This window comes from Gigantopelta aegis, chromosome 10, assembly GCF_016097555.1.
Source record: "Gigantopelta aegis isolate Gae_Host chromosome 10, Gae_host_genome, whole genome shotgun sequence".
Taxonomy (NCBI): Eukaryota; Metazoa; Mollusca; class Gastropoda; order Neomphalida; family Peltospiridae; genus Gigantopelta; species Gigantopelta aegis.
Genome location: NC_054708.1, coordinates 77,971,429 through 77,998,544, shown reverse-complemented (window position 1 = coordinate 77,998,544; position 27,116 = coordinate 77,971,429). Strand labels below are relative to the sequence as shown.

The window sequence follows — 27,116 nt, the reverse complement described above, 5'->3', positions numbered from 1 at the left end:
CTGGAGTACACTGATTAATCAATTATCGACTTCCGGAAGCCAGACATTTGGTTATTATGACACATAGTCTTCAGCGGAAACCTGCTACCTTTTTAACATTACTAGTAAAGGATTTTTTATATGCATTTTTTAACAGACAAGACAACACGTACCATGACATTTGATATACCAGTTGGGACGGAAAAACCTCAATGGGTATGCTAGGCACATCATCGAGTTAGTTAAATCTCCCCCATGCCCGTTCTAGCCAGTGCTTCACGAGAGAAACGACATAGTATATTAAAGTCCGTGGTATGTACTGGTCTGTCTGTAGAAAAGAGCATATTTAAAGACACAACACGCCCACCCCCACCTCCACCCCCACTCCCATGCTGTTACTGGGTAGAATAAATATATGTGGAAGCGGCAGGTTTCAGTTCTAACGAAAAACGAGATGTTACAGTTACTACATGATACAGGACTCAACATTAGCGGTAGCCCGGTGTGATTTCGCTACTTAAATCTACATCTGGTTATTAGATTCCCAAACCAGGTAATCAGAAGGGTTACTTTTTTTTCACCTGTAAACTACATCCACTGGGTACCGCTGAACGACCAAGTCATGTTTGACTGCCGCAGTAGCTAGCTAGCTAGCGAGGGAGGGGGCAAGGCGGCAGTACCCCCCCCCCCCCAAAAAAAAAATAAAATAATAATATTAAAAAAATAAAATAATAATAATAATAATAATAATAATTAAAACAAAAAACACAAAAAACACACTAAAAAACAAGCAAACAAACAAACACCAAAAATAACCCGGTAAAAATAATAGAAACTTACTGGTTATTGATACTGTAAACTGCCTGTTATGTAAACTGCCTGAAATGGCTGGGAAATGGTATTTCAGAGCCTCTAGATTTTAACATTTCCAGGGGGAATGCCCCCGGGCCCCCTAATGTCTTGCTCCTTCCATGCTCGTTCGTTCCATGAATTTATCTCCCCCCCCCCCCCCCCCCCCCCCCCCAAAAAATCCTAGCTACGGCCCTGCGCCAGTTGAAATAATGTGATGATGAGCCTAGGGCCGTATATAGCCTGATGCAGGTCTGTGTGCAGTATTAATATAGTCTTCTCCCCCCCCCCCCCCCCCCCCCCCACGCTAGTTATAGTCATTCCCTTATTCCGTTTGGTCACATACTGCCTTTAGGAGCGGGATCTAGCCCAGTCGGTAAAGCGCTCGCTTGAGGTGATTCGATCGTAGGATCGAATCCTCCACCCCCCCCCCCCCCCCCCACCCCCCAACCCCTCCCATGGACCTATATTCTGATTGAGCTTTTCCCCGTTCCAACTAGTGCCACACGCCGTGGTATTTGCTGTCCTGTCTGAGAGGAAACGTACATATAAAAGATCCCTTGCAGCTAATGGAATGTACTAGGGGTGTCGTTAAACAAATGCAAAGCCATGTCTGTAATGTATCGTTGAAAGTCTGTCGCTGACAGTGTTTCGAGGCATTGCATAGATAAAAGTCAATTGTAGATGCGATATCACAAACAATTGATAACATGACACCTGCGTTCAATATGTAGGCTTTATTGCTGACGTTTGATAACGAATTGACTGGTTCCTATCAAATTCACTTTACTTTAAGTGCAAAAAAACAAAAACAAAACCCAGGCTAGCGAGCATTCTGTAGCGTCACGGAATGTTCGCATCAACATAACGCGGATCTGTTATCGTAGTTCAAAGTCAAATTCTGATGGGGGAGTTACTGTAGTGTAGAATACTTGGCTCTTTTTTTGTCACCTGTACACAATGATTAAACCTATTTTAATAATAATATTCGCCTCATATTCACGTAAGTGTATAACTTTCTATTGCGTTGCTTTCTAACATTTTTTATATTTTACTTTTAAATTTGATATAATTTCTAGTCTGGAATGGTTGATAATTGTTCATAATTACACATCTGTAATATTATAAATGTATTTATTTATATTTAATTTTCCAGTTATAATGTACGGTGTTTCTTCTAAAGTTCCACAATTTGTATGGTGTTGGACGTAGATTAATAGCGCTCGCCAGTCAGGCAATGGGCATTGGCATAGCCAGGATTTTATGTCTGGGACCATCCACATGGGAGGAGGGGGTATGGGGCACCCACACTGTCTATGAGTCGTCAAACATTTTGTAATTCTGTAGTCTTAAAGCGACATTCTCGAGTTTGCTCCATTGTAAGATGTTTCCGACTAACAAACTATTTCTACGATTAAACTTACATATTAAATATATTTTCTTGTTTAGAATATCAGTGTCTGTATATTCAATGTGTTTCTGGTCGTTTTAATATTTGTAAGAAGCCCAAACTGGATTTTGTCTTCAAATAATTGCGTACGTACGAAAAAAACTATATTTTAGGAAATAAAATTAAATTTAACCTAGTACAAATATTAGAACGATCAGAAACACGTTTAATATACAGCCACTAATATTCTATGTAGAAAACTATATTTGATATGTAATTACAATCGTTAAAATGTCTTTGTTAGTCGATAACATATTAACAATTGCAGCAAACTCAGGAATGTCCCTTTAAGAGGAAATCCTAGTTTTCAAAGCAATGGATAATTTATATTCACAATTGACAGGACATCGCTTACCACGGCTTTTGATAAACCGGTCGTGGCACAATGATTAAGACAGATAAAATGTAACTTTTGCAAAAATGCACCTGAAATACACTTGTTTTATGATTGTTATAAAGTTAAAATTATATGGGAAGCATTACAAGAATGGATATTTGAACAACTGAAAATGAAACTTTTGCTAAATAAACATATAGTTATGTTTGGCATGATAAATGGTGAAATAAACCAAGTATATGTAGTTAACTGGTTAATAATTATGTAAAATATCATATCTGTTGTATGAAAATACTCGGCAATAATCTTAATATTAATATTATTAAAAATACACTGCAACATAAATTTCATATTGACAGACATATTTACTTCAAAAACTGCGAGTATTACAAATTTAATGAACGTTGGGGATAATGGCTTCACCTTTTTAATGATGATACATAAAATTATATCTTGTATATTTGTATGCCTATGTTTCTATCTATAAAATGACATAGCTTGTTTGGAAATTAAAAAACATATATTTGCTATATATATATATATATATATATATATATATATATATATATATATATATATATATATATATCTTTTTAAACATCATACTTTTACTTTCATACTTTATCTGTCTTTTCTGTTAGATACCAAATGTCATTATTATTATTATATTAAATACCCAATAAGAATCAGTTTTAAAGTTGACCTGTGTATCTAACGAATCTGCTTGAATTTTTTTCCTTATCTTCCCTTACCCTTTCCTTTTCTTCTCTCTTTGTTTTTTATTTTATTCCCTTTTGACCCTCAGATTACAAGTTGGAAACTAATTGTATGAGGAAGCCTATATAGATTCATATTTGTAAACAGAAAATATATAATATATATAATATATATTTTTATAATTTTGTATGTCATAATATTTGTATATAACTTTTATGTGATACTGTAAGACAATGATTCAAGGCTCCCCAACCTTGAAAATTATCCTATGATCTGGGGGTAATAAAAAAACATACTAATAAAATAAAAAAGACAGATCAATGCTGTTAAATAGATACTTGGTTCTAACCATTAAATTTTCTCACTTTGATAACAAAACATTGTCATAATTTTAAAACTGTTTTAGACTTATCGTCTGCTGATAAAGGTGGCTGTTCCCCGCCATGGATTGCCAGCGACACATACTGTTACTACTTCGGCAACAACCAATCCGTATCCTGGGCGGAAGCTATGGATGAGTGCAATCTGAGACTTGGGCAGCTGCTGAGAATAGAATCGCCCACAGAGGCAGTAAGTAAACGCAGTTTTAAATATTTACATTTATGGGGTGTCCAACACATACGGACTTTTGTTTTATTTAACGATACCACTACAGCACATTGATTTATTAATCATCGGTTATTGAATGTCAAACATTTGATAATTCTGACATGTCATAGGGTTAAAGTTTGTTTTGTTTGACGACGCCAATAGAGCACATTGATTTATTAATCATCGATGTCAAACATTTGGTAATTCTGACATATAATCATAGAGAAAAAACCCGCTACAATTTTCCATTAGTAGGAAGGGATCTTTGTTATGTACCATCCCACATATATGACAACATATACCACGGCCTTTGGCATACCAGTCGTGGTGTACTGGCTGGAACGAGAAATAGCCAAATGAGTCCACTGACGGGGAACGATCCTAGACTGATACGTTATAAAGTTGCATTTCTGATTTATACATAAATATTGTGATATGTGTCAAAATGGTGCAGAGAGAGAGAGAGAGAAAAAAAGAAGAGCAAAATCAGAGAATTTTTTAACAGTTTATTGAAAGCCACATTCCTCTAAAATCACTTCAAGGTACCTCTGAATAAAATTTACCGTTAAAAAAAAATCATAATCTCTACACTTGTTTGTTTGTTTCTTTGTTTTAACTTATATTCGTGCTCATATCTAATTAAGGTTTAAACGCGCTTTTCTGGGCACACACCTCAGCTATCTGGGCTGTCTGTCCAGGACAGTAGGTTAATGTTTGGCTGTTAGTGGTTAGTGAAAAAGAAGTCGGTGTAGTGGTCTTACACCTACCCACTGAGTCGTTAAAACTCGCTCTGGGTGGGAGCAGGTACCAGGCTGAGAACACAGTACCTACCAGTCTTATGTCCCCGGACTTAACCACGACACCACCGAGGCCGGTTCGGTACACTTAATGTGTTTTCGGTTGTTCTAAAGTATACCGAAAAACAAAAACATTTAACCGCCAATATTTTAATATATATTGTCTCCAAGGTAAACTTAATTCGGTAAATAAACTGTCAAAATGTGGATATTGATAATTTTAACATTCATTTAATAGACAGAAAAACATAAGTAAATTTATGTAAACTAAAGGAAGGTAAATTACTATTCTCGTTTCTTTTCTTGTTCAGTATATAGACACTCTTAGCATGGCCATTAGGTTGGCTCCGGAATTTTCATGACGAAGGCTTTTTTGTAATTACCTTTAAAGTGATCGACCCTTGTTTTTAAACACTACGACATATTTTTTACTAATAAAGCTGTTTTTGATCATTTAAATTACAAGTGTTTACATTTTATTATTTAGAATATTCATTTGCGTAAACTAAAGTGGTTCTGGTCATCCAGGCTTTTGCAATACCCCAAATACATTTTTCATAATTCTAAAAAATAGTGGTTATCGAGACAAACTCTAGTTATTTTTGGGACGGTATTTTTCCCATTTAGATATCACAGATTCTGGTTCCTCTCTGACATAACCGTATCCAAATGTGTTGCAGGTCTGTAGATTAACTAAACTTGGTGTCCATTTTCACGACGAAAACTAGGGTCTGCGCCTTTAAGGAAGCGATGAACTGGCATGTAACTATATACTATATATTACGTTTGAACCCATACTAACAATCATAACATTTTAACAAAAGATTTCTATGAAATAAAAACAAATTACTATATACCATATTCATGTTTAACAGAGTGAAGACAAAAGCTAGAACAGCAAAGGTATTTTCAGCTTCACTTGCATTGATACCTAAGTACAATGTATTTGATAATGCAGTACAGAGAGGCTAAAGGCTAAAAAATAACCCAATGGGGCCTTCGACGGGGATCGATCACAGACTGAACACCCATAAAGCGAGCGTTTTACCAATGGGCTACGACCCGCCCCGAAAAAAGCAGAAGAATTGCGCTTGGTTTACCATGGTTGTTATAGCAGTTACCTGTATCGAAAATCAATGTGCTCTATTGGCGTCGTTTTTTTTTTTTTTACCTGTATCGAGGCAGGACGTAGCCCAGTGGTAAAGCGCTAGCTTGATGCGCGGTCGGTTTGGGATCGATCCCTGTCGGTTTGCCCATTGGTCTATTTCTCATTTCAGCCAGTGCCTCACGACAGGTATACCAAAGGCCGTGGTATTTGCTATCCTGTCTGTAGAATGGTGCATATAAAAGATCCATATATACTAACGGAAAATTGTTTATAAAAGATTATATGTCATAATTACCAAATGTTTGACATGCAATAGCCGATGATTAATAAACCAATGTGCCCGTGCGTCGCAGGATCGAACCACCTCGGTGTATCCATTCACCTGATTGGGTTTTATCCCGTTCCACCCAGTGCACCACAACTGGTCAAAGGCCGTGGTATGTGCTTTCCAGATCCCTTGCTTGACCGGCCTCGGTGGCGTCGTGGTAGGCCATCGGTCTACAGGCTGGTAGGTACTGGGTTCGGATCCCAGACGAGGCATGGAATTTTTAATCCAGATACTGACTCCAAACCCTGAGTGAGTGCTCCGCAAGGCTCAATGGGTAGGTGTAAACCACTTGCACCGACCAGTGATCCATAACTGGTTCAACAAAGGCCATGGTTTGTGCTATCCTGCCTGTGGGAAGCGCAAATAAAAGATCCCTTGCTGCTAATCGGAAGAGTAGCCCATATAGTGGCGACAGCGGATTTCCTCTCAAAATCTGTGTGGTCCTTAACCATATGTCTGACGCCATATAACTGTAAATAAAATGTGTTGAGTGCGTCGTTAAATAAAACATTTCTTTCTTTCTTTCTTCCAGATCCCTTGTGGCATTAGACTACCTGTCAGAATTACCAAATGTTTGACATTCAATAGCAAATGATAAATGTGCTCTAGTTGAGTCGTTAAACAAAGTACAATATTTGTTGTTTTTTTGTGTGTGTTTTTTTAACCGCTCATGGATATTTAAACATTTACTCATCTCCTAACAACACTAGATCTGTGATTATGAATAATTATGAACGCTTTTTTACCAGGCTTTCATCAAGAGTTACTTCAAACGTTACCCAGCTCCGGCGTATTGGACAATTCTCAACGACATCGACCCGTCCGGATTGATAGACAAAGGCACTGGAACGTGGCTCTGGGGAACCGACGAGTACCCCATCGACACTGTCTTGTGAGTACACCAAACCATAGCCCGAGTACTCTGACCGTAACAACTGGTCTATCTCTTGCTGCATTAGGAAAAATGTAGCGGGTTTCCTTTGATGACTACGAGTCAGAATTATCAAATGTTTGACATCCAATAGCCGATGACTGATTAACAATGTGCTCTAGTGGTGTCGTTAAACAGAAAGAAAAAACTGAGAGTAAGACGGACATTTAGACAATTATGACGCTCTCATTACGGCCAGTGTAAACTGTATATCAAACCTGCGCAATCTGTGTCTACCAAACGGTAGTAAACGATTCCCGTTCTAATAAAAAAAACAGGGGCGGAGCGTAGTCAATTATTAAATGTTTGACATCCAATAGCCAGTGATTAATAACTCAATGTGCTCTAGTGGTGTCGTTAAACAAAATAAACTGACTGTAACAGAGTAAGACGGACATTTGGACAGTTATGACGCTCTTAATACGGCCAGAGAAAACTGTATATCAAAACTGCGCAATCTGTGCCTACTAAATGGTAGTAAAAGATTCTCGCTCTAATAAAACAACAGCCCTATGTTTTACATTAAATATCTTTATATTGAGGATATTCGAGTTGACTGATAACAAATATTTCACATATTAATCACTAATACATACACTACAGAAAGAAACCAGACAGTACCCCCTTTCAATAATGTTTCGGTTAAATACGTAATGAGAACGTCATAATTGTCCAAATGTCCGTTTTGCTGAAACAAAACTTCAATATCTGGCTTGCACTCAGTAAATAAACCTTGTCACGAGAGTTCGTTAAAGGGACATTCCTAAGTTTGCTGAATTGTAAGATGTTTCCGACTAATAAAATATTTCTACAATTAAACTTACATATTAAATATATATATATTTTTTTTTTAGAATATTAGTATCTGTATATTCAATGTGTTTCTGGTCGTCTTAATATTTGTAAGAAGCCCAAACTGGATTTTGTACGATAATTTCTTACGTACGAATAACACATTTTAGGAAATAAAATGAAATTTAACCTAGTACAAATATTAGAACGATCAGAAACACGTTTAATATACAGCCACTAATATTGTATGCAGAAAAATATATTTGATATCTAATTACAATCGTTACAAAGTCTCTGTTAGTCGATAACATCTTAAAAATAGCAGCAAACTCAGGAATGTCCCTTTAACGAGTTAACTGGTTCCCGTCTTTTTGCATTCATTTAACACCAAGGTTCAATGTCTCGTTAATGATTCAACCATTATTTCAAATTAAAGAAAAAATGTTGTACACATTTTCTTGTGACCCAAATTCGTATGTGCTATAAGCTGTCTTATGTGCGCTTTGTAACCTCGTTTCAAATAAAAGCAAGAATGGAGAGGGTTTTTTCGTTTGGTTTGTTTGAGGAAGGAGTGCGATTATCGTCAGTATTGTTTGTACTCCTCTTCATATGCAAATACATTGCTCAGAGGTCCGGTGTTCACACTTACAGGCCCACAATACTTTGTTTATTGGACGCAGGAGTAGAACATTGGTTTAATGCTGTATTTATGGCAATCATGTAGAAATTGTATTTGTTACACTTCAAGAAGTGGAACAGTGGCTTAGTACTGTAATTATTGGACTCCAGGTAAAGGAACACTGGTTTAAAACTGTATTTACTGCACTTCGAGAAGTGGAACGTTCATTTAATACTGTATTTATTTCATTCTATGAAGTGGACCCTTGACTTAATACTGTATTTATTGCACTAAAAGTGGTACATCGGTTTAACACTGTATTTATTGCATTCCAAATGGTACATTGGTTTAATACTGTATTTATTGCACTCCAGGAAGTGGAACGTTGAACCAGACAACTCCAGGGACGAGAACTGCTGCGCCCTCAACGTGAAGGCAACGTTCAGCGACGAGCCGTGTTCGAGAAAACTGGGCTACATCTGCAAACTGACTCTCCCCTCTAGTAAGACCTTTATAGAGACTGTTCTCAGTGTGCTGCACTGTACATAACAATAGCTTTATAGAAACTGTTCTCAGTGTGCTGCCACTGTACATATCAAGATCTTTATAGACTGTTCTCAGTGTGCTGCCACTGTACATAACAAGAGCTTTGTAGAGACTGTTCTCAGTGTGCTGCCACTGTACATAACAAGATCTTTATAGAGACTGTTCTCAGTGTGCTGCCACTGTACACAACAAGATCTTTATAGAGACTGTTCTCAGTGTCCTGCCACTGTACACAACAAGATCTTTATAGAGACTGTTCTCAGTGTACTGCCACTGTACACAACAAGATCTTTATAGAGACTGTTCTCGGTGTGTTGCCGCTGTACTATCCTCAGTGTGCTGCTACTGTATATAACAAGATCTTTGTAGAAACTGTTCTCGGTGTGCTGCCACTGTACATAACAAGATCTTTATAGAGACTATTCTCGGTGTGCTGCCACTGTACATAACAAGATCTTTATAGAGACTGTTCTCAGTGTCCTGCCACTGTACATAACAAGATCTTTGTAGAGACTGTTCTCGGTGTGCTGCCACTGTACACAACACGATCTTTATAGAAACTGTTCTCAGTGTGCTGCCACTGTACATAACAAGATCTTTATAGAAACTGTTCTCAGTGTGCTGCCACTGTACATAACAAGATCTTTATAGAGACTATCCTCGGTGTGCTGCCACTGTACATAACAAGATCTTTATAGAGACTGTTCTCAGTGTGCTGCCACTGTACATAACAAGATCTTTATAGAGACTGTTCTCAGTGTGCTGCCACTGTACATAACAAGATCTTTATAGAGACTATTCTCAGTGTGCTGCCACTGTACACAACAAGATCTTTATAGAAACTGTTCTCGGTGTGCTGCCACTGTACACAACAAGATCTTTAGAGACTGTTCTCAGTGTGCTGCCAGTGTACATAACAAGATCTTTACAGAAACTGTTCTCAGTGTGCTGCCACTGTACATAACAAGATCTTTATAGAGACTATTCTCGGTGTGCTGCCACTGTACATAACAAGATCTTTATAGAGACTGTTCTCAGTGTGCTGCCACTGTACACAACAAGATCTTTGTAGAGACTGTTCTCGGTGTGCTGCCACTGTACACAACACGATCTTTATAGAAACTGTTCTCGGTGTGCTGCCACTGTACATAACAAGATCTTTATAGAAACTGTTCTCGGTGTGCTGCCACTGTACATAACAAGATCTTTACAGAAACTGTTCTCGATGTGCTGCCACTTAACACAGCGTTTTTCTAAAAGTCTGGTCAACGATTAAAATTACTTGCTATTATATTAAGTAATCTTTCCTATTTAGAACAAGCATTCTTATAGTACTGCTAAAGCAATATATGTTCCCTACCGGGCCCAACAATTTTTCATATCTCCTAACGTCAAGGGCCATACCTCTGTGAAAAGTGGGTAAATCAACATGAAAGGTAAACTTGATCAGGAACAGTACATGATAAAGCTATATACAAAATGTCATCGCGATATCTTTAGGCATTGCGAAACAAAAGTCCGGACAACAAATTTTCATATCTTCTAAGTTCAATGGCCATATAACTTAAAAAAGGTTAGAATATCACAGTATGCACATGTAAGCTAAAACTAAAAATTTCACTATATATTGAATTTAATGTTTATATTTCAATGATATATATATATATATATATATATATATATATATATATATATATATATATATATATATTAGGTTATGTCTCTGTAAATAATAACAGAAAGAAGTGTTTTATTTAACGACGCACTCAACACATTTTATTTACGGTTATATGGCGTCAGACATATGGTTAAGGACCACACATATTTTTTTAGAGGAAACCCGCTGTCGCCACATAGGCTACTCTTTTACGACAGGCAGCAAGGGATCTTTTATTTGCGCTTCCCACAGGCAGGATAGCACACCCCATGGCCTTTGTTGAACCAGTTATGGATCACTGGTCGGTGCAAGTGGTTTACACCTACCCATTGAGCCTTGCGGAGCACTCACTCAGGGTTTGGAGTCGGTATCTGGATTAAACATTCCATGCCTCGACCGGGATCCGAACCCAGTACCTACCAGCCTGTAGACCGATGGCCTGCCACGACGCCACCGAGGCCGGTCTGTAAATAATAACAAGAAAAACATCGTTATTTTTACACTACACGAGATCATTGCTTATCTGCGTCAAAATCCATACCGCGAGGATACATTGAGTTTTGGGTCGCCTTAATTACCGGTACTGACTCAAAGTCCATCCTACCTGCCAATAATGTTGTAGGTACGGAAATATTCATACATGTATTAGGAAGTGAAAATACGTTTGAGCTACTACTAACAATAGGACGACCAGAAGCACCTACTTTATACACGCACTTACATTCTAACAAGACAATACATTCAAACTGTAAGTTTTTGTCGTTACAAAACCACTGTTAGTCGGCAACATCTTAACGATGGAAAAGCAAGCACATGACAACCACTTTAACCCTTTCGTTGCTGACATTTCTACATAATACTATTTGTTAGCTTGAGGTTGTCTGCTCCAATGCTGTTCACATAAATGAATGGTTTAAGGGGACGTTTCCACTGTGCGACTTGTAATATTAATTTGTAGAATGCTTTATGTAGTACTCGCTGTTTGCGTTCTAATCGTTTTGTCATTGTGTAATATGACATTGTGTAATATGTCATTGTGTAATATTACATTGTGTAATATGACATTGCCCACTGTCTTTAAGCACATAGTTCGTTCCTTGTACTTCTCGTGCTTTAATGTAGTACTCGCTGTTTGCGTTCTAATCGTTTTGTCATTGTGTAATATGACATTGTTTAATATGTCATTGTGTAATATTACATTGTGTAATATGACATTGTCCACTGTCTTTAAGCACATAGTTCGTTCCTTGTACTCCTCATGCTTTATGTAGTACTCGCTGTTTGTGTTCTAATCGTTTTGTCATTGTGTAATATGACATTGTGTAATATGACATTGTCCACTGTCTTTAAGCACATAGTTCGTTCCTTGTACTTCTCGTGCTTTATGTAGTACTCGCTGTTTGCGTTCTAATCGTTTTGACATTGTGTAATATGACATTGTCCACTGTCTTTAAGCACATAGTTCGTTCCTTGTACTCCTTGTGCTTTATGTAGTACTCGCTGTTTGCGTTCTAATCGTTTGTCATTGTGTAATATGACACTGTCCACTGTCTTTAAGCACATAGTTCGTTCCTTGTACTTCTCGTGCTCTATGTAGTACTCGCTGTTTGCGTTCTAATCGTTTTGTCATTGTGTAATATGACATTGTGTAATATGACATTGTCCACTGTCTTTAAGCACATAGTTCGTTCCTTGTACTTCTCGTGCTTTATGTAGTACTCGCTGTTTGCGTTCTAATCGTTTTGACATTGTGTAATATGACATTGTCCACTGTCTTTAAGCACATAGTTCGTTCCTTGTATCCTCGTGCTTTATGTAGTACTCGCTGTTTGCGTTCTAATCATTTTGTCATTGTGTAATATGACATTGTGTAATATGACATTGTCCACTGTCTTTAAGCACATAGTTCGTTGCTTGTACTCCTCGTGCTTTATGTAGTACTCGCTGTTTGCGTTCTAATCGTTTGTCATTGTGTAATAATACATTGTGTAATATGACACTGTCCACTGTCTTTAAGCACATAGTTCGTTCCTTGTACTTCTCGTGCTTTATGTAATACTCGCTGTTTGCGTTCTAATCGTTTTGTCATTGTGTAATATGACATTGTGTAATATGACATTGTCCACTGTCTTTAAGCACATAGTTCGTTCCTTGTACTTCTCGTGCTTTATGTAGTACTCGCTGTTTGCGTTCTAATCGTTTTGTCATTGTGTAATATGACATTGTGTAATATGACATTGACCACGGTCTTTAAGCACATAGTTCGTTCCTTGTACTCCTCGTGCTTTATGTAGTACTCGCTGTTTGCGTTCTAATCATTTTGTCATTGTGTAATATGACATTGTGTAATATGACATTGACCACTGTCTTTAAGCACATAGTTCGTTCCTTGTACTCCTCGTGCTTTATTTGTAATTTGTAAACAAAATCATTAAGAGTTAGTCGATCAGACAAATTATTGTCCATGATACTTGCGATTGTGACTGGAACGAATTACTTGATTTGGATCTTACTTATGCTCAATTGAATCCTACTATTTCTAATGTAAGCATATCGATGATCACTTGTTGCATTTATGGTAGAAGTAGTAATGTGGCGGCAGCGTATTTCCTCTCATATCTCTATCTCTCTCTCTCTCTCTCTCTCTCTCTCTCTCTCTCTCTCTCTCTCTCTCTCTCTCTCTCTCTCTCTCTCTCTCTCTCTCTCTCTCTCTCTCTCACACACACACACACACACAGTTTAGTGAGCAGATGTATCATTACACAAAATTTATATTTCTTTCCTTTTGTCTTTTTTTTAATGTATTATATGTGGCTTGTATGGTTTTAGTTCATTGGATAAAATAAAAGGTCATTGATAGAACATGGAGTAACATTGACTTTAGTCAGATTCACTACACATTAGGAATTCGGTTACGAGCTTGAAAGTCTGATTATTTATAGATGGGTCGTGTCCATTGTACTGGCTCCAGGGAAAACAGGCGGTTGACTGTTTTTACGTCAGCAACGTCACAGACCCCGCCCAACTGGTCACGTGGACTGATGCTAAAGGAATTTGTGCAAAGATGCACAGCGATCCTGGGGCATCGGCACCATTTCTACTGACCATTAACAGTCAACAAGATGCGGTTAGGTTTTTATATTTTCATCACACATACACACACACACACACACACACACACACACACACACACAGATACACACACACACACACATACATACACACACACAGAGATAAAAACATACACACACACATACATACACACACACATACATACACACACACATACACACACACACACACAGATAGAAACACACAGACACAGACACATACACACACACAGAGATAGACACAGATAGACACACACATACGTGTACATACCCACACATACATACATATGCATACGAACAGACAGACAGACACAGACACACACATACATAGACACACAGCCACCCACAGAGAGAGAGACACACACACACAGAGAGAAACACAGACATATAGACACACACACAGAAACACAGACATACAGACACACATCCTGTTTGTGATCTCTGTGTTTGTCACATTAATCGTATGTTATACTAAATAACCGTAGTTTAAAATGTTCTGAGTCTTTAAATATAGTAAAATTCATGTCAGTATTTAGGGGCATTTTCCCTCCACAATAACGTTTATATTTCTCCAATCAGACATTTTGGACGAAGCGCCTGTTCCAGTCGTGGAGTGTAAAATCTCCCATGAAATATTGGACGGGTTTGAACGACAGACAGACGGAAGGAACCTACGTCTGGGATCATTCACCTGGATCTACCACACAGTTCGTGTAAGTGCTTTGTAATATTTTGTCAACAGTTTGACTAGATTGGTATGATAACTAAATACACTAGTTACTGCAGAGTCTGACCTAGCCAACATGGGATGGCAGTAGGCATTTTTAAAAAATAAATAAAAGCACAATTATAGGGCAAACTGGGCACCTTAATTTAAACTGCCTTTGTCTCTGTAGTTCTGTCTCTCTCTCTATGTGTCTCTTTCTCCGTCTCTCTCACCCCATCCCATATCTATCTCTCTCTCTCTCTCTCTCTCTCTCTCTCTCTCTCTCTCTCTCTCTCTCTCTCTCTCTCTCTCTCTCTCTCTCTCTCTCTCTCTCTCTGTCTATCTCTTCCTTCTTGAATCCCGTCTGTTTGACAATCCAAAATATTTCAGTTCATCACTGACACATGGGCGGTTGCAGGATTTTTCTATGGAATGGGTACAACATTTAAAAAAGTTATTTAAAAGTACAATAATATTATGTTATTAAATGGGGGTTTTTTCACATTGGCCTTGTTATAGGTCCGAAAGCAGTTGTAACGGCCCTCTATTTGCTATATTGGCCCGATGCAACGCCGAGGGCCAATATACCCACCGGGAGCCGTTACAACTGCCCATGGATCTATAACTAGGCAATGTGAAAAAACAAACATTTAATGACATTTTTATTAATCAACTTTTCATGGATGACTGAAAATATTATTTTTAATCCTTAACCAGTTTTAAAGTTGTAAATATGAAAAATGATTAGTAATACAGGTATAAGGAATTAAACACATAAAAAGTAATGCCTGGAACAAGAATTATATATTAAACCATTTGCCACAACTCTGGTACAATAACCCGTATCGTACTAGTGATTAAAATTATACATTATATACTCTTCAAAAAAAGAAACGCAAAACCACATTGTCGTAACATTTGGAGAATTGATTTAATTATTGAATGGTGAGTCCGATAATTACCAAATGTTGCAGGATTGTTCACAATTCACTCTAGTCCATTGTGAGTAAGTGATAGGACACACCACCAAGGTCAAGGTCATCTGGAGTCAATACCGGGTGTGGCCTCCGCGTGTGTTGACAACTGCCTGGCACCGCCTGCCCATTGAAGCAACCAGAGTACGGATGACGTCCCGGGGGATGGTAGCCCACTCGGCCTGCAAGGCTGCTGCCAGCTCGGGCAGGGTCTGGGGCTGTGGTTGTCGCTGTCGGAGGCGTCGGTCCAACTCGTCCCATAGATGCTCAATTGGGTTCAAATCCGGTGATATCGATGGCCAAGGAAGGACATTAATGTTGTTGTTCTGTAGGAAAGCCGTTGTGAGACGTGCTGTGTGAGGCCTGGCGTTGTCATGTTGGAACACTGCGTTGGCGTTGGCCATAACTGGAACGATGTGTGGCCGGAGGATCTGGTCAATGTAGCCCTGTGCATTTAGGTTGCCCTGCACGTGGACCAGGTCAGTTCTGCCAGTGTGTGAGATGGCTGCCCACACCATGACACTACCCCCGCCGAATCTGTCCACTTCCTGCACGCAGTTTGCCGCATAACGTTCACCACGACGCCTATACACGCGACATCTTCCATCATGACGTCGGAGCAGAAATCGGGACTCGTCACTGAACCACACCTGTCTCCATCGCAGTTGAGGCCATTGTCGATGAATCTGGCACCACTGCAGTCGGAGTCGACGGTGTTGTGGTGTTAAGATGACACCTCGAACTGGACGTCTGGCACGAATTCCTACCTCACGTAGGCGGTTCCGTACGGTCTGGTCGGATATCCTGCGCAAACCTGGTATTGCTGCGGCTGTGGAGGTGGCAGTAGTCAATCGTTCCCGAAGGTGGCGTACCTGGATGTAGCGGTCCTGCCCGGGGGTAGTGACCCGTGGTCGACCGGATCTAGGGAGGTCACGTGTTGATCCATGTTGCTGGTAACGGTCCCACAGTCTGGAGATGGTGCTTGGGGACACATGGAATGTCCTGGCAACGGCCGTTCTGGATTCGCCTGCGTCTAGTCGGCCGATGGCATTGTTTCTCTGCGGTTCACTGAGACGTGGCATGTCCTGGATTGTCAAGTGTCGGCCAGATACAGAGGCCAGGCAAGCGAACACCCTGCACTTTTATACTGTCGGTGTTCATGTTGCACGTGCAGACAACGCACGTGCAGTGGAGACGTGGTTTGCACGTGGCTGCGTTTTTGCGAATATTCACATTTTGGAACTTTATTGTACAGTAGCTGCGTTTTATCGAATGTAACCGTGGGAATGTGTTTGGGACATGCAATGACCTTATATTCACAAAGCATGAACCGGTAGGAAACATAAAATCGGAGTTATAACCCATTTGTACCCTTTTGCGTTTCTTTTTTTGAAGAGTATATTTAACACTTAACATTAACAGTGTAACTGTTTCACTAATCATTTATTCCTGTGAACTTTATAGAATCATGTATGTGTGAATGCTTTCTTGTACATGTACCAGACTAGACATTGATGTTGACTGTCCCACCTGTTATACAGCTATTACAAAGCACTGATAACAGATTGGCTTTATTTGTTGATCCCCAGTGCCAGGTTTGATGTACTGTTCACAGTGTTACTGACCTGTATGATCTGTTTGTAACAAACGTGTTTTTCTGTTTGTTGTGGGTGTGGAAGCATTATATCAGATACGTTCTTTGAAACTTCTTTCTGTCGCTGCATGGAAGGTGTAGCGTATTCATTAATTGTCTGAATATTTTACAACCCCACCCCCACCCCCAGTTGAGCAACTTCAGTCGGTGAGCGCCCAGCATGCACCAAAGTTGTGGCAAATGTTTTTCGGGTAGAGTGATTGACTTTTCTCTCATATAGTTTACCTTGTTATGCAATGTTATTCGTCATAACACCTAGCTTGTTTTTTTCCCAAAACCTGATGTGAATACTAAACTTAATATGTAGGTTTGAAGTAGTCGTAAATAAAATCGACAATTTGAATCGTTCATGTCAGAGGGTCGGCGCAGTTTATACTGTTTACACGTCTCTGTTGGACAGTTTGTGTTGCTAGGTTTTGCAAACATCCTAGGCACGACTATCCGGCGGTCACCCTTGGCTTCGCCCCACTTCGTCGTTTAGTACTTCTCTCTAAAAATATAAACTATTCTCTTTTGTAAAGTAATATGTATAAAATACTGATTCTACTGTAATTAAAAAACAAACAAACAAAAATGTCATAATTGTAGAAAAGACAAGATCTTGCAGATTAGGCCTAGTAATTCCATTATAGAAGTATTTATACATTATGTTCCTTCCTTGTAAAAATAAAATACTTGATGTTATAAATGAGGTTTTAACAGATAAAAGTAATCATGTTTAACAATGTTAAGGACTTATACTCCGTAGACTCATTGTCGTCTACTATTTATTTATACTGAGGGTGCGACGTTCGATTGCGATAATAATTCAGTTCGGTAATACGTCTGATTGGGCTATATTTTACAACTCTATTTCAGCACGGTTCTTATTAAATTTATTTCAATAGCATTCATAATTTACAATGTCTTTGCATTAGGAATAAATCTAAAAAAAAATTATGTCATGAATAGTTGAAATAATGGAAATAAACTTATCTTTTGGTGGAAAACGTGCCAGTAAGCGGTGCAACGTTTCCCACGTTACCCGGAAGTAAACTCTCGAATAGCCCCATGGGCAATAATATGAGTTACGCCGTTACGGCCCGCTTACGTCGTGTATGATGCGGGTCGTTTCCATCGTATTACGGCTAATTGATCAATAACATGTATTATTTACGTAATTGTCCATAGAAATTTTAAGCTGACCAAAGTATTAAATGATTTCAAAAAACAAAAAAACTAAAACTAAAAAATTGCATTGTATTCATCTGTTAAATATTGGATTTTCGGTCACTTCGAATTTCGAAGGGGTGGTAGTGCGCAACCCCAACACCTACTGCTATAACGAACTAGTCCCTTCCGGTTCGTTATAAGAGTACTTTACTTTATTTCCAGCAACTGGACTAAAGAACCCGATAATTTGGCGGGAATGGAAAACTGTGGAGTAATTCTGGACGAGGGTGTATTTTCCGACAGAAACTGCAGACAGCAGAATGGGTTTATTTGCAGAAAGCCACAAGTAAATCGTAAGGCCTGTATATGTTTTACCTTTCAGCGCTGTTTCCAAGTAAAATATACGTACAATAACAATAACAACAACAACGACTAAATTAATTAATGTTAGCACAGCGATATGGTGCACAGTCCTAAAAGCCATGGAACTTTCAGTTTATTGATGAAAGGATTATTTATCATTGCATAATGCAATGATGTTAAATTTAAAGAAATGGAAAATATGATTGTGATACCTATGTTATACCTTTATAATTTATAATTTTGACAGCTCTTTATACTGTGTTTTTACATAAATTAATTATAGAATTTGTATTAGAATGTAAATAATATTTTTCATATACATTTATTTAACACCAACATCGATAAATTTGCATGTCGTTGGGTGTCGTTAACCATTCATTCACTATAGACAAAGGAGGGCGAGATGGTGCTTTTAAAGTATTTACTATTGGTCACTTCCAGGTCTAGGATCGATCCCCGTCGGTGGGTCCATTGGGCTATTTCTCGTTCTAGTCAGTGCACCACGACTGGTATACCAAAGGCCGTGGTATGTGCTATCCTGTCTGTGGGGTGGTGCATATGAAATATATTTTGCTACTAATGGAAAAATGTAGCGGGTTTCCACTCTAAGAATATATGTCAAAATTAACAAATGGTTGACATCCAATAGCCGATCGTTTAATAAATCAATGTGCCCTAGTGGTGTCGTTACAGGCCCGTAGCCAGCATGTTTAGCAGGGGGGGGGGGGGGGGGGGAGTCGACATTTCATGTAGACGGAATTCACCAAACGCTAGCGACGAAGGCGCGGAGCCGTAGACGAGGGAAGGGGGAGTATATATATATATATATAAAACCCCTTAACTTTCAAATTTCACTTCTGACCCAATCGTCCTTCCAAGATCTTTGGTGGTCATAAAACCTACTGCAATACTGAACTACCGGCTGTAATGTTTGCCCAATTAATTCACTATTATCATATAGCCATTCCACACAGCTAATATACCTTGCAATTTTGGCAATTGTAAATTCTTATTAGAGTTCCCCTACTTTTTTTTAAAGAGTATATTATCTTGTAATAAAATGCAATTTTAATCTAACTATGCCTTTCTTTTTTTCTTTTTTTTTAAACCGTATATAATACATTGTTATTATTTATGTAAAATCCGTTGGGGTTTTTTTTTTTCATTTGAGCGGCACTCTAAATCCTGCGGGGAGGGAGATTGTCCGATCCCCCCACACCACACAACCACCCCCCCCCCCCCCCCCCACACCCACCCCCGATCCCCTTCCCCCGGCCCGGCTACAGGCCTGCTTTAAACAAAACAAACTTGAACTTTCAGAACAATACCCTGTTAATTTCGGCTGCGGCGACTGGTTCCGGGCAGGCCAAAAATGTTACTTGACATTTGACAAGCCCAAGTCCAACTGGCTCTCCGCTAGGGACTTCTGCCGATCTTTGGGCGGGGATTTGCTGAAAGTGGAAAACAAGGATGAAGAGGTGAGTACATGCAAATTATAAATTACCAACACAATCTTCACAAATACAAAATTATGTGAAGCGGAAATGTCACAACATGACGTTTTAAGGCTCCGGTATCTTCACGCTACATCGTTTGAAATACTTTACTAATGCAACACACGCTGGACATAATAATAATAATAATAATAATAATAATAATAATAATTTTTAAAAATAAATAAATAAATGCAAAAATAATAAAAACCCAACAAACAAAAATAGGAGCGAGAGAATAAAATAACATAACATTAAAGAAAGCAATAAATACAAACAGTAAATATTAATGAATGAATAAATAAATAAATAAGTAATTTTATAAATAAATCTATAAATACAATTTTTGCTAAATAACACTATTTCCCCTTCCACACCCACACCCACACCCACCAGTATTTTAGTATTCGACTGCAGTATTCCACCGACACTTGATTGTGATATGGAATCTGAATGTTTTCAGCGCTGGCTGAATGTCCAGTCTAAAACAGGTACCGTGGCCTGGGGTGGTCACTGGATCGGTCTCAACGATATTGCCGCCAAGGACCATGTCAATGGATGGGTGTGGGCAGACGGAACGAAAGCAGACACCAGTCTACTGTAAGTTTGAACTTGAGTTATTCAACCTGGCTAATCTTGTATCAAACAAAAGGGAGAAGAAAGGTTAATGTTCTATGATACCAGAGGCGGATCGGGGGGGGGGGGGGGGGGGGGGCTAAATTTTTCGACAGTTATAATTTTATTACATCGTCGCGTGAGAGCTAACATGTCGTAAGTGGCAGATACGACCTAAAACGTCTTTTTTGTATATGCGGAATCGCCATCCCCGATTACATATTGTAGCTGTGTCCCTAATTGCATCGCTTATACAGAAGGATTTAAATGGTCGTAAGTGAATCACAGATACCAATTTGCACAAAAATAAAATAGACGTAACTGACACATACGACTTTCCTCCGATTTGCTTGCTGTCCATTATGTGAACACGACTGGTCGTGTGTGGTAGATACACCCTTTTTAAATACAGTTCGTTATATAATTATGTCTGACATAGGTCGTATGTGCCAAATACGACACATATGTATTCTTTGTTATCGGTCTGTGATAGAAATTACAAATGCGAAGTACAATAGAGGATACATTATGTCGATATTTGTATGTGCTTGAATCCTAAAAGTAATATGACTTTTGTCATTGTGAGAGCCCGGTCTATTTAAGAAAAGCATTTGGTACTGCATGCAACGAACCATTTGGCAACAGACAAGAATGGTGTATGTATATATAAATAGGAATTGCAGTAACATTAATGTTTGTATGGTTTGCTATTTTATGTGCACCATAATTATAATAATAAACATGTTTTGGTGAATTTTCTTGAAAAATAAATATCTATTTTGAAATGTTTTTAATTGAAGCAAAGTTTCCAACATCTGAAGATACAATTTTAATTCATAATAAATTTGTATGTGTCATATACGACCAAAGTGCAAGCATAATCACACTGATTTTGGATGTACATGTATTTAATTATATGTTACGGTGATCAAGTTCCGCCTTTCAGCTGCCTTTGAAGATCTACAGGATTACCCTAATGTAGGCATTATGGATTAACAATATTACACATACAAACGTCATTGTAAGTTATCCAGGACAAAGTCCAGTAACAAAAGACAGTGTAATCAGAAGTAAGGTTAAAAGGCGAATAAAGTGAATGTGGCCCCAACATAAACGATAGAAAGATTTATGAACTTTGATTAATTTTACAGTTAACAAATATTTGCAACAGAATATCCCTGTCCTGAGTCAGACCCCTGATCCTGTTGGAGTCCGGACTCGGGATAGGCGTGTGCGAAACTCTAGTGGTATATGGACTATGGACACGTTAAACAAGTTACTAAGCTAAGTTAAGCAACAGAATGTTGAACGTGAACATGACACAACACACACACCAAAACATTAGCACAACATAGCACGCACAACAGAAGCTGAACATGGCATAGCACACACAACATAAGCTGAACATGACAGCACACACAACAGGACATGGGCATAACATAACTCACACAACAGGACCTGAACATGATATATAGCATACATAACAGAACTTGGCACATCACTGACAACAAGACCTGAACATAACATAGCAAAAAGATGAACATAAGAAAATAAACACCATAGAAAATGAACATGACATAGCACTTGCGACAGTTTGTTTGTTTTGTTTAACAACACCACTAGAACACATTGATTAATTAATCATCGGCTGTTGGATGTCAAACATTTGGTAATTATGACTCAGTAATCAGAGGAAACCCGCTACTTGTTTCCTAATGCAGCAAGGTATCTTTTATATGCACTTCGTCACAGACAGGACAGCACATACCACGGCCTTTATCCAGTCACTTGCGACAGAACCTGAACATGACATAGCACTCACAATAGAACCTGAGCATAATAGAGAACTCACAACAAAACCTGAACATGACATGACACACACAACAGAACTTGAACGTGACATAGTACACACAACAGAACCTGAAGAAGAACATGACAGAACACACATACAACATACCATGATCATGACATAGCACACACAAGAGAACTTGAACATAACATATCTCTCACAACATCACTTAACACTCGACAAAACACAGAGAGAACACTGCACATAACATAGTCTGGAGATATCACTGAACACACATCATACATAACCTGGAGAGATCTCTGAACACATTATAACCTGGAGAGATCACTGGACACCCAACAGAACCCGGAGAGATCACCAAATACACAACAAAACCAGGAGTGTGCACTGAACAGAACCCAGAGAGTACACCCAACACACAACAGAACCTGGAAAGATCACTGGACACACAACAGAACCTGGAGATATCACTGAACACATTATAACCTGGAGAGATCACTGAACACACAACAGAACCTGGAAAGATCATTGGACTCACAACAGAACCTGGAGAGATCATTGAACACACATCATAACCTGGAGAGATCAATGAACACACAATAGAACCTGGAGAGATCACTGGACACACAACAGAACCTGGAGAGATCACCGGACACACAACGGAACCTGGAGAGATCACTGAACACACAATATAACCTGGAGAGATCACCAAATACATAATAAAACCAGGAGTGTACACTGAACACACAACAGAACCCGGACAGTACATCCAACACACAACAGAACCTGGAAAGATCACTGGACACACAGCAGAACCTGGAAAGATCACTGGACACACAAGAGAACCTGGAGATATCACTGAACACAACAGAACCTGGAAAGATCACTGGACACACAACAGAACATGGAGATATCACTGAACACATTATAACCTGGAGAGATCACTGGACACACAACAGAACCCGGAGAGATCACCAAATACACAACAAAACCAGGAGTGTGTACTGAACAGAAGCTGTAGGGTTTACTGTTCACTCAATAAAACCTGGAGAGAATCCTGCATACTCAACAGGTGGACATGGTATAGTGTTCACTTCTGGATTTGATATTCAGTACACACCCTCACTGGAAATATAAACCCTATATTCTTTGAATGAGCTTCACTTGAACCCGGTGTATCCCAAACCAATAAGCTGCTAAACATAGTTTCTTCATTAAAGGATACCAGTTTCAGTTTGCTTAACTATTCTGGTTTGTCTGTTGCACTAGCTGATAAACCAGGTATTCTTGAAACTAGTGAAGTACGGGGGTGGGGGGTGGGGGGGCTTCCCTCAGAAAGGAAATGGGTTAAGTTGAGGGTTAGGATTAAAAAAATCATACAGTAATGATAAGAGTAATTAATTTTGTCAAAAAGTTAACTTAAAAAACATAATTCTGCAAAAATATTTGGGTATGGTACCATACCCATTTTACCATCTGGCAGAAACCCTGCACCAGATAACGTCACACAAAATCAGGGGTGGGTCAAAGAAAACAAGGATTTCACGAGTCAGAGTAGTTTTTTTACACATTTTATTTTGTTCAATTGGTGATTTTATTTATCGTTTTATTATTAACAAATGTAAAATAACTTTTTTCACGTAATATTTTCTTTAAGCGGTGATTTTATTAATACGTACTTCTTCTTGTATTTCTTTTTGAATGTTTGCTTCTAAATATTTTCTATTTACCAGCTTTCTCCTTTTTAAAAATAAATATGTGATTTGCAAAACTGAAATGTTTTAGAAGTGATGGTTCTTTCAGAATAAATATTTAAATTTACTTGATATACTGTTGGTCGTAAATGACGCATTTAATTTAATCATGAATAATTGTCGTAACTACAACTATTTAAGCAAATAACTAAAACACCTAATATGCTATAAATACCGCAAATATACATAGAAATCGTACATATGTTCAGCTTTCATTGTCATTAAAACAAATTCGACATCTTAACTACTGATCAAGAAAAACAGTTTTCCTTCATTATCTCGGATTTAAAAAATGAATTTTGATGCACTTACGTCCTTCTGGCTCTCACGCGACGATATAGTCATTTTCATTTTTTTTACGATCCCCTCCAAACCTCCAGCAAAGTTCCATTGGCATTCCGCTTCATGTTATTGGGCCCCCTAAATGGATTTTCTGGATCCGCCACTGGATACTCTCCCGTGCATATATCTCAGCTGCAGCTGTCAGAGTTGTCTGTCCGGGATAGATTAATGGTTACTTGTTAGTTAACGGAGAGGGAAAGGAAGATAAAGGAAGAGATGTAGGGAGGCGAAAGAAAGAGAGAGAGAGAGAGAGAGAGAGAGAGAGAGAGAGAGAGAGAGAGAGAGAGAGAGAGAGAGAGAGAGAGAGAGTAGAGGGAGGGAGGGAGGGAGGGAGGGAGGGACAGAGAGAGAGAGAGAGAGAGAGAGAGAGAGAGAGAGTAGAGGGAGGGAGGGACCGACAGAGAGAGCGAGAGAGACGGAGATCACACGCACACACACACACACGCACACACACACACATTATAATACTGGTATATTATGGTATGTATAAATTTCAATAAATTAAATTTTGATATCTGTGAAACCACAGGAACTGGGATTCGTCTCCAAACAACGTGGGCGGTACGTCTAGCTGCGCCGCCATACTTCAAGACGGGGTGTACTCTGACGCAGATTGCCATCTGGCTAAGAAAGGGTTCATTTGCAAAAAGGATTACACAGGTAGAAATGAGAAAAGACGGATATAAATTAAATGCGCTTTGGTAATACAGTGAAACCTTTCAACAACGGACCCTCTGTAAACCAGAATTCCACCAAAACCGGACATTTTTCACGGTCCTTTTTTAGAAATCAGTACAGAAATTAACCTCTATAAACCGGATACCTCTTTAAACCGGACGTTGTACTCGGTCACTAGGGTGTCCGGTTTAGAGGGATTTCACTGTATGTCCAAGCACTGGACACACTCGTAGTAGTAACAATTTAGACCCGCCTGGGATCCTTATGACATGACGTATTTTCGGCCCCTTGGTATTGGTTGTGACCTTTACCTACTTTTAAGCTGGTCCTAACTTACACCTATTAGACTCTGACCTGTTAATATGGTATAATTGGTGCCTTGAAATACACCCTTATATACACAATGTGTACAATTTGGCGACAAAATGATATGCTTAGGGTAATTTATAAAAGTGCCTGAAGATTTAGAAAAATAAGGAAAGAACAAAAATATTTAATGTCACGTAAGACTTTAGTTTATTTGTGTGATGATGCTTGAGCCTATTTTTAAACTACGGCTATTTGTTGCCTAACATATAGTTATTTCGATAAGGATATATTCCATACACAGCCTAGGTTACTATGGTATAAATCTGTTTTTGTTGTGTTTAACCAGGGACATGTCCAGCTAACTGGAAAGTAAACGGACCAAGCTGCTATTATTTTAGCCAGAAGTGGACAACGTGGGTTGAAGCACTGGACAAATGCAAACAGTTATCGGGAGATAACTCGGGCTATCTCCTAGCTATCACAAATGCCAACGAAAAAGTAAATTTGCAGTTCGAATTTTATGTTCAAAAGACTTGTCAAAAAGATGGAGGGTATATAGCAATTATTTAAAACTACTACCATCATCATCATCATCATCATCATCACCATTAGCGTCATCACAAACACTTACCCTACCATCATCATCAGCAGCAGCAGCAGCAACATCACTATCATCACCACCACCATGGTAATCACTACTACTACCACCACAATTATCATCATCACCACTATCATCATCATCATCTTCATCATCATCATCATCACCACCACCACTAACAGCACCAGTTATTACCTCTACTACCAAACACCACGACCAATATCACCACGACTATCATCATCATCATCATCATCATCATCATCATCACCACCACCACCACAACTATCAGCACCTATTATGACCACCACAACCAACATCACCGCCACTATCATCATCACCATCACCTCTACCACCACAATGACAATCACCATTTAACCATTACCACAATAGTCATCAGTGTACGTTTTGTCCCATTTTCTCAAAGGATTTGGTATATGCTGCCTTATATGTTAGAAAATGTAACTAAAATATCCAATGTTGCTAAAAGAAAAATGATCATGATGTCCAATGAAGACGATGTGTGAGAATTATCAAACGTTGGACGTCCAATAGCCGATTTTTAATTAATTAATGTTCTCCAACAGAATGAATGAATGAATGAATGTTTAACGACACCCCAGCACGAAAAATACATCGGCTATTGGGTGTCAAACTATGGTAAATGCAAATAAATAAAGTGATGATCAACATCAATATTAAAATTTAAGGTTTAAACAAAAACAGTGTAAAGAACTGTGCAAAAAGGCAAATACAAATATCACAGAATTTTACGGACACCGAATTTTACTCTAAACTTCAATTTGTGCTGTATTGGCCATTCTCAAAGAGAATGTTACACCCCTGCACCACGGTGAGGT

General features: G+C 38.7%; 1 protein-coding gene across 1 annotated transcript; it reads left to right on the top strand.

The window, feature by feature from the left end:
- The first annotated feature begins 1,788 nt into the window (after positions 1-1,788).
- On the top strand, positions 1,789-26,231 carry LOC121383821 (macrophage mannose receptor 1-like). Its single transcript, XM_041513920.1, has 11 exons — positions 1,789-1,831; positions 3,739-3,902; positions 6,906-7,048; positions 8,873-9,039; positions 13,644-13,828; positions 14,391-14,524; positions 18,520-18,650; positions 19,981-20,138; positions 20,617-20,753; positions 25,204-25,334; positions 26,008-26,231. The coding sequence occupies exons 1-11, from the start codon at positions 1,789-1,791 to the stop codon at positions 26,229-26,231; spliced, it is 1,617 nt and encodes a 538-aa protein (XP_041369854.1).
- The last annotated feature ends 885 nt before the right edge of the window (positions 26,232-27,116 follow it).

Bases quoted from the DNA above. Each gene is read 5' to 3' on its own strand.
- LOC121383821 (XM_041513920.1), top strand. From the start codon at position 1,789: ATGATTAAACCTATTTTAATAATAATATTCGCCTCATATTCAC. The intron at 13,829-14,390 runs GTTAGGTTTTTA...TTCTCCAATCAG, and splicing joins TTAACAGTCAACAAGATGCG to ACATTTTGGACGAAGCGCCT. The intron at 20,139-20,616 runs GTGAGTACATGC...GAATGTTTTCAG, and splicing joins TGGAAAACAAGGATGAAGAG to CGCTGGCTGAATGTCCAGTC.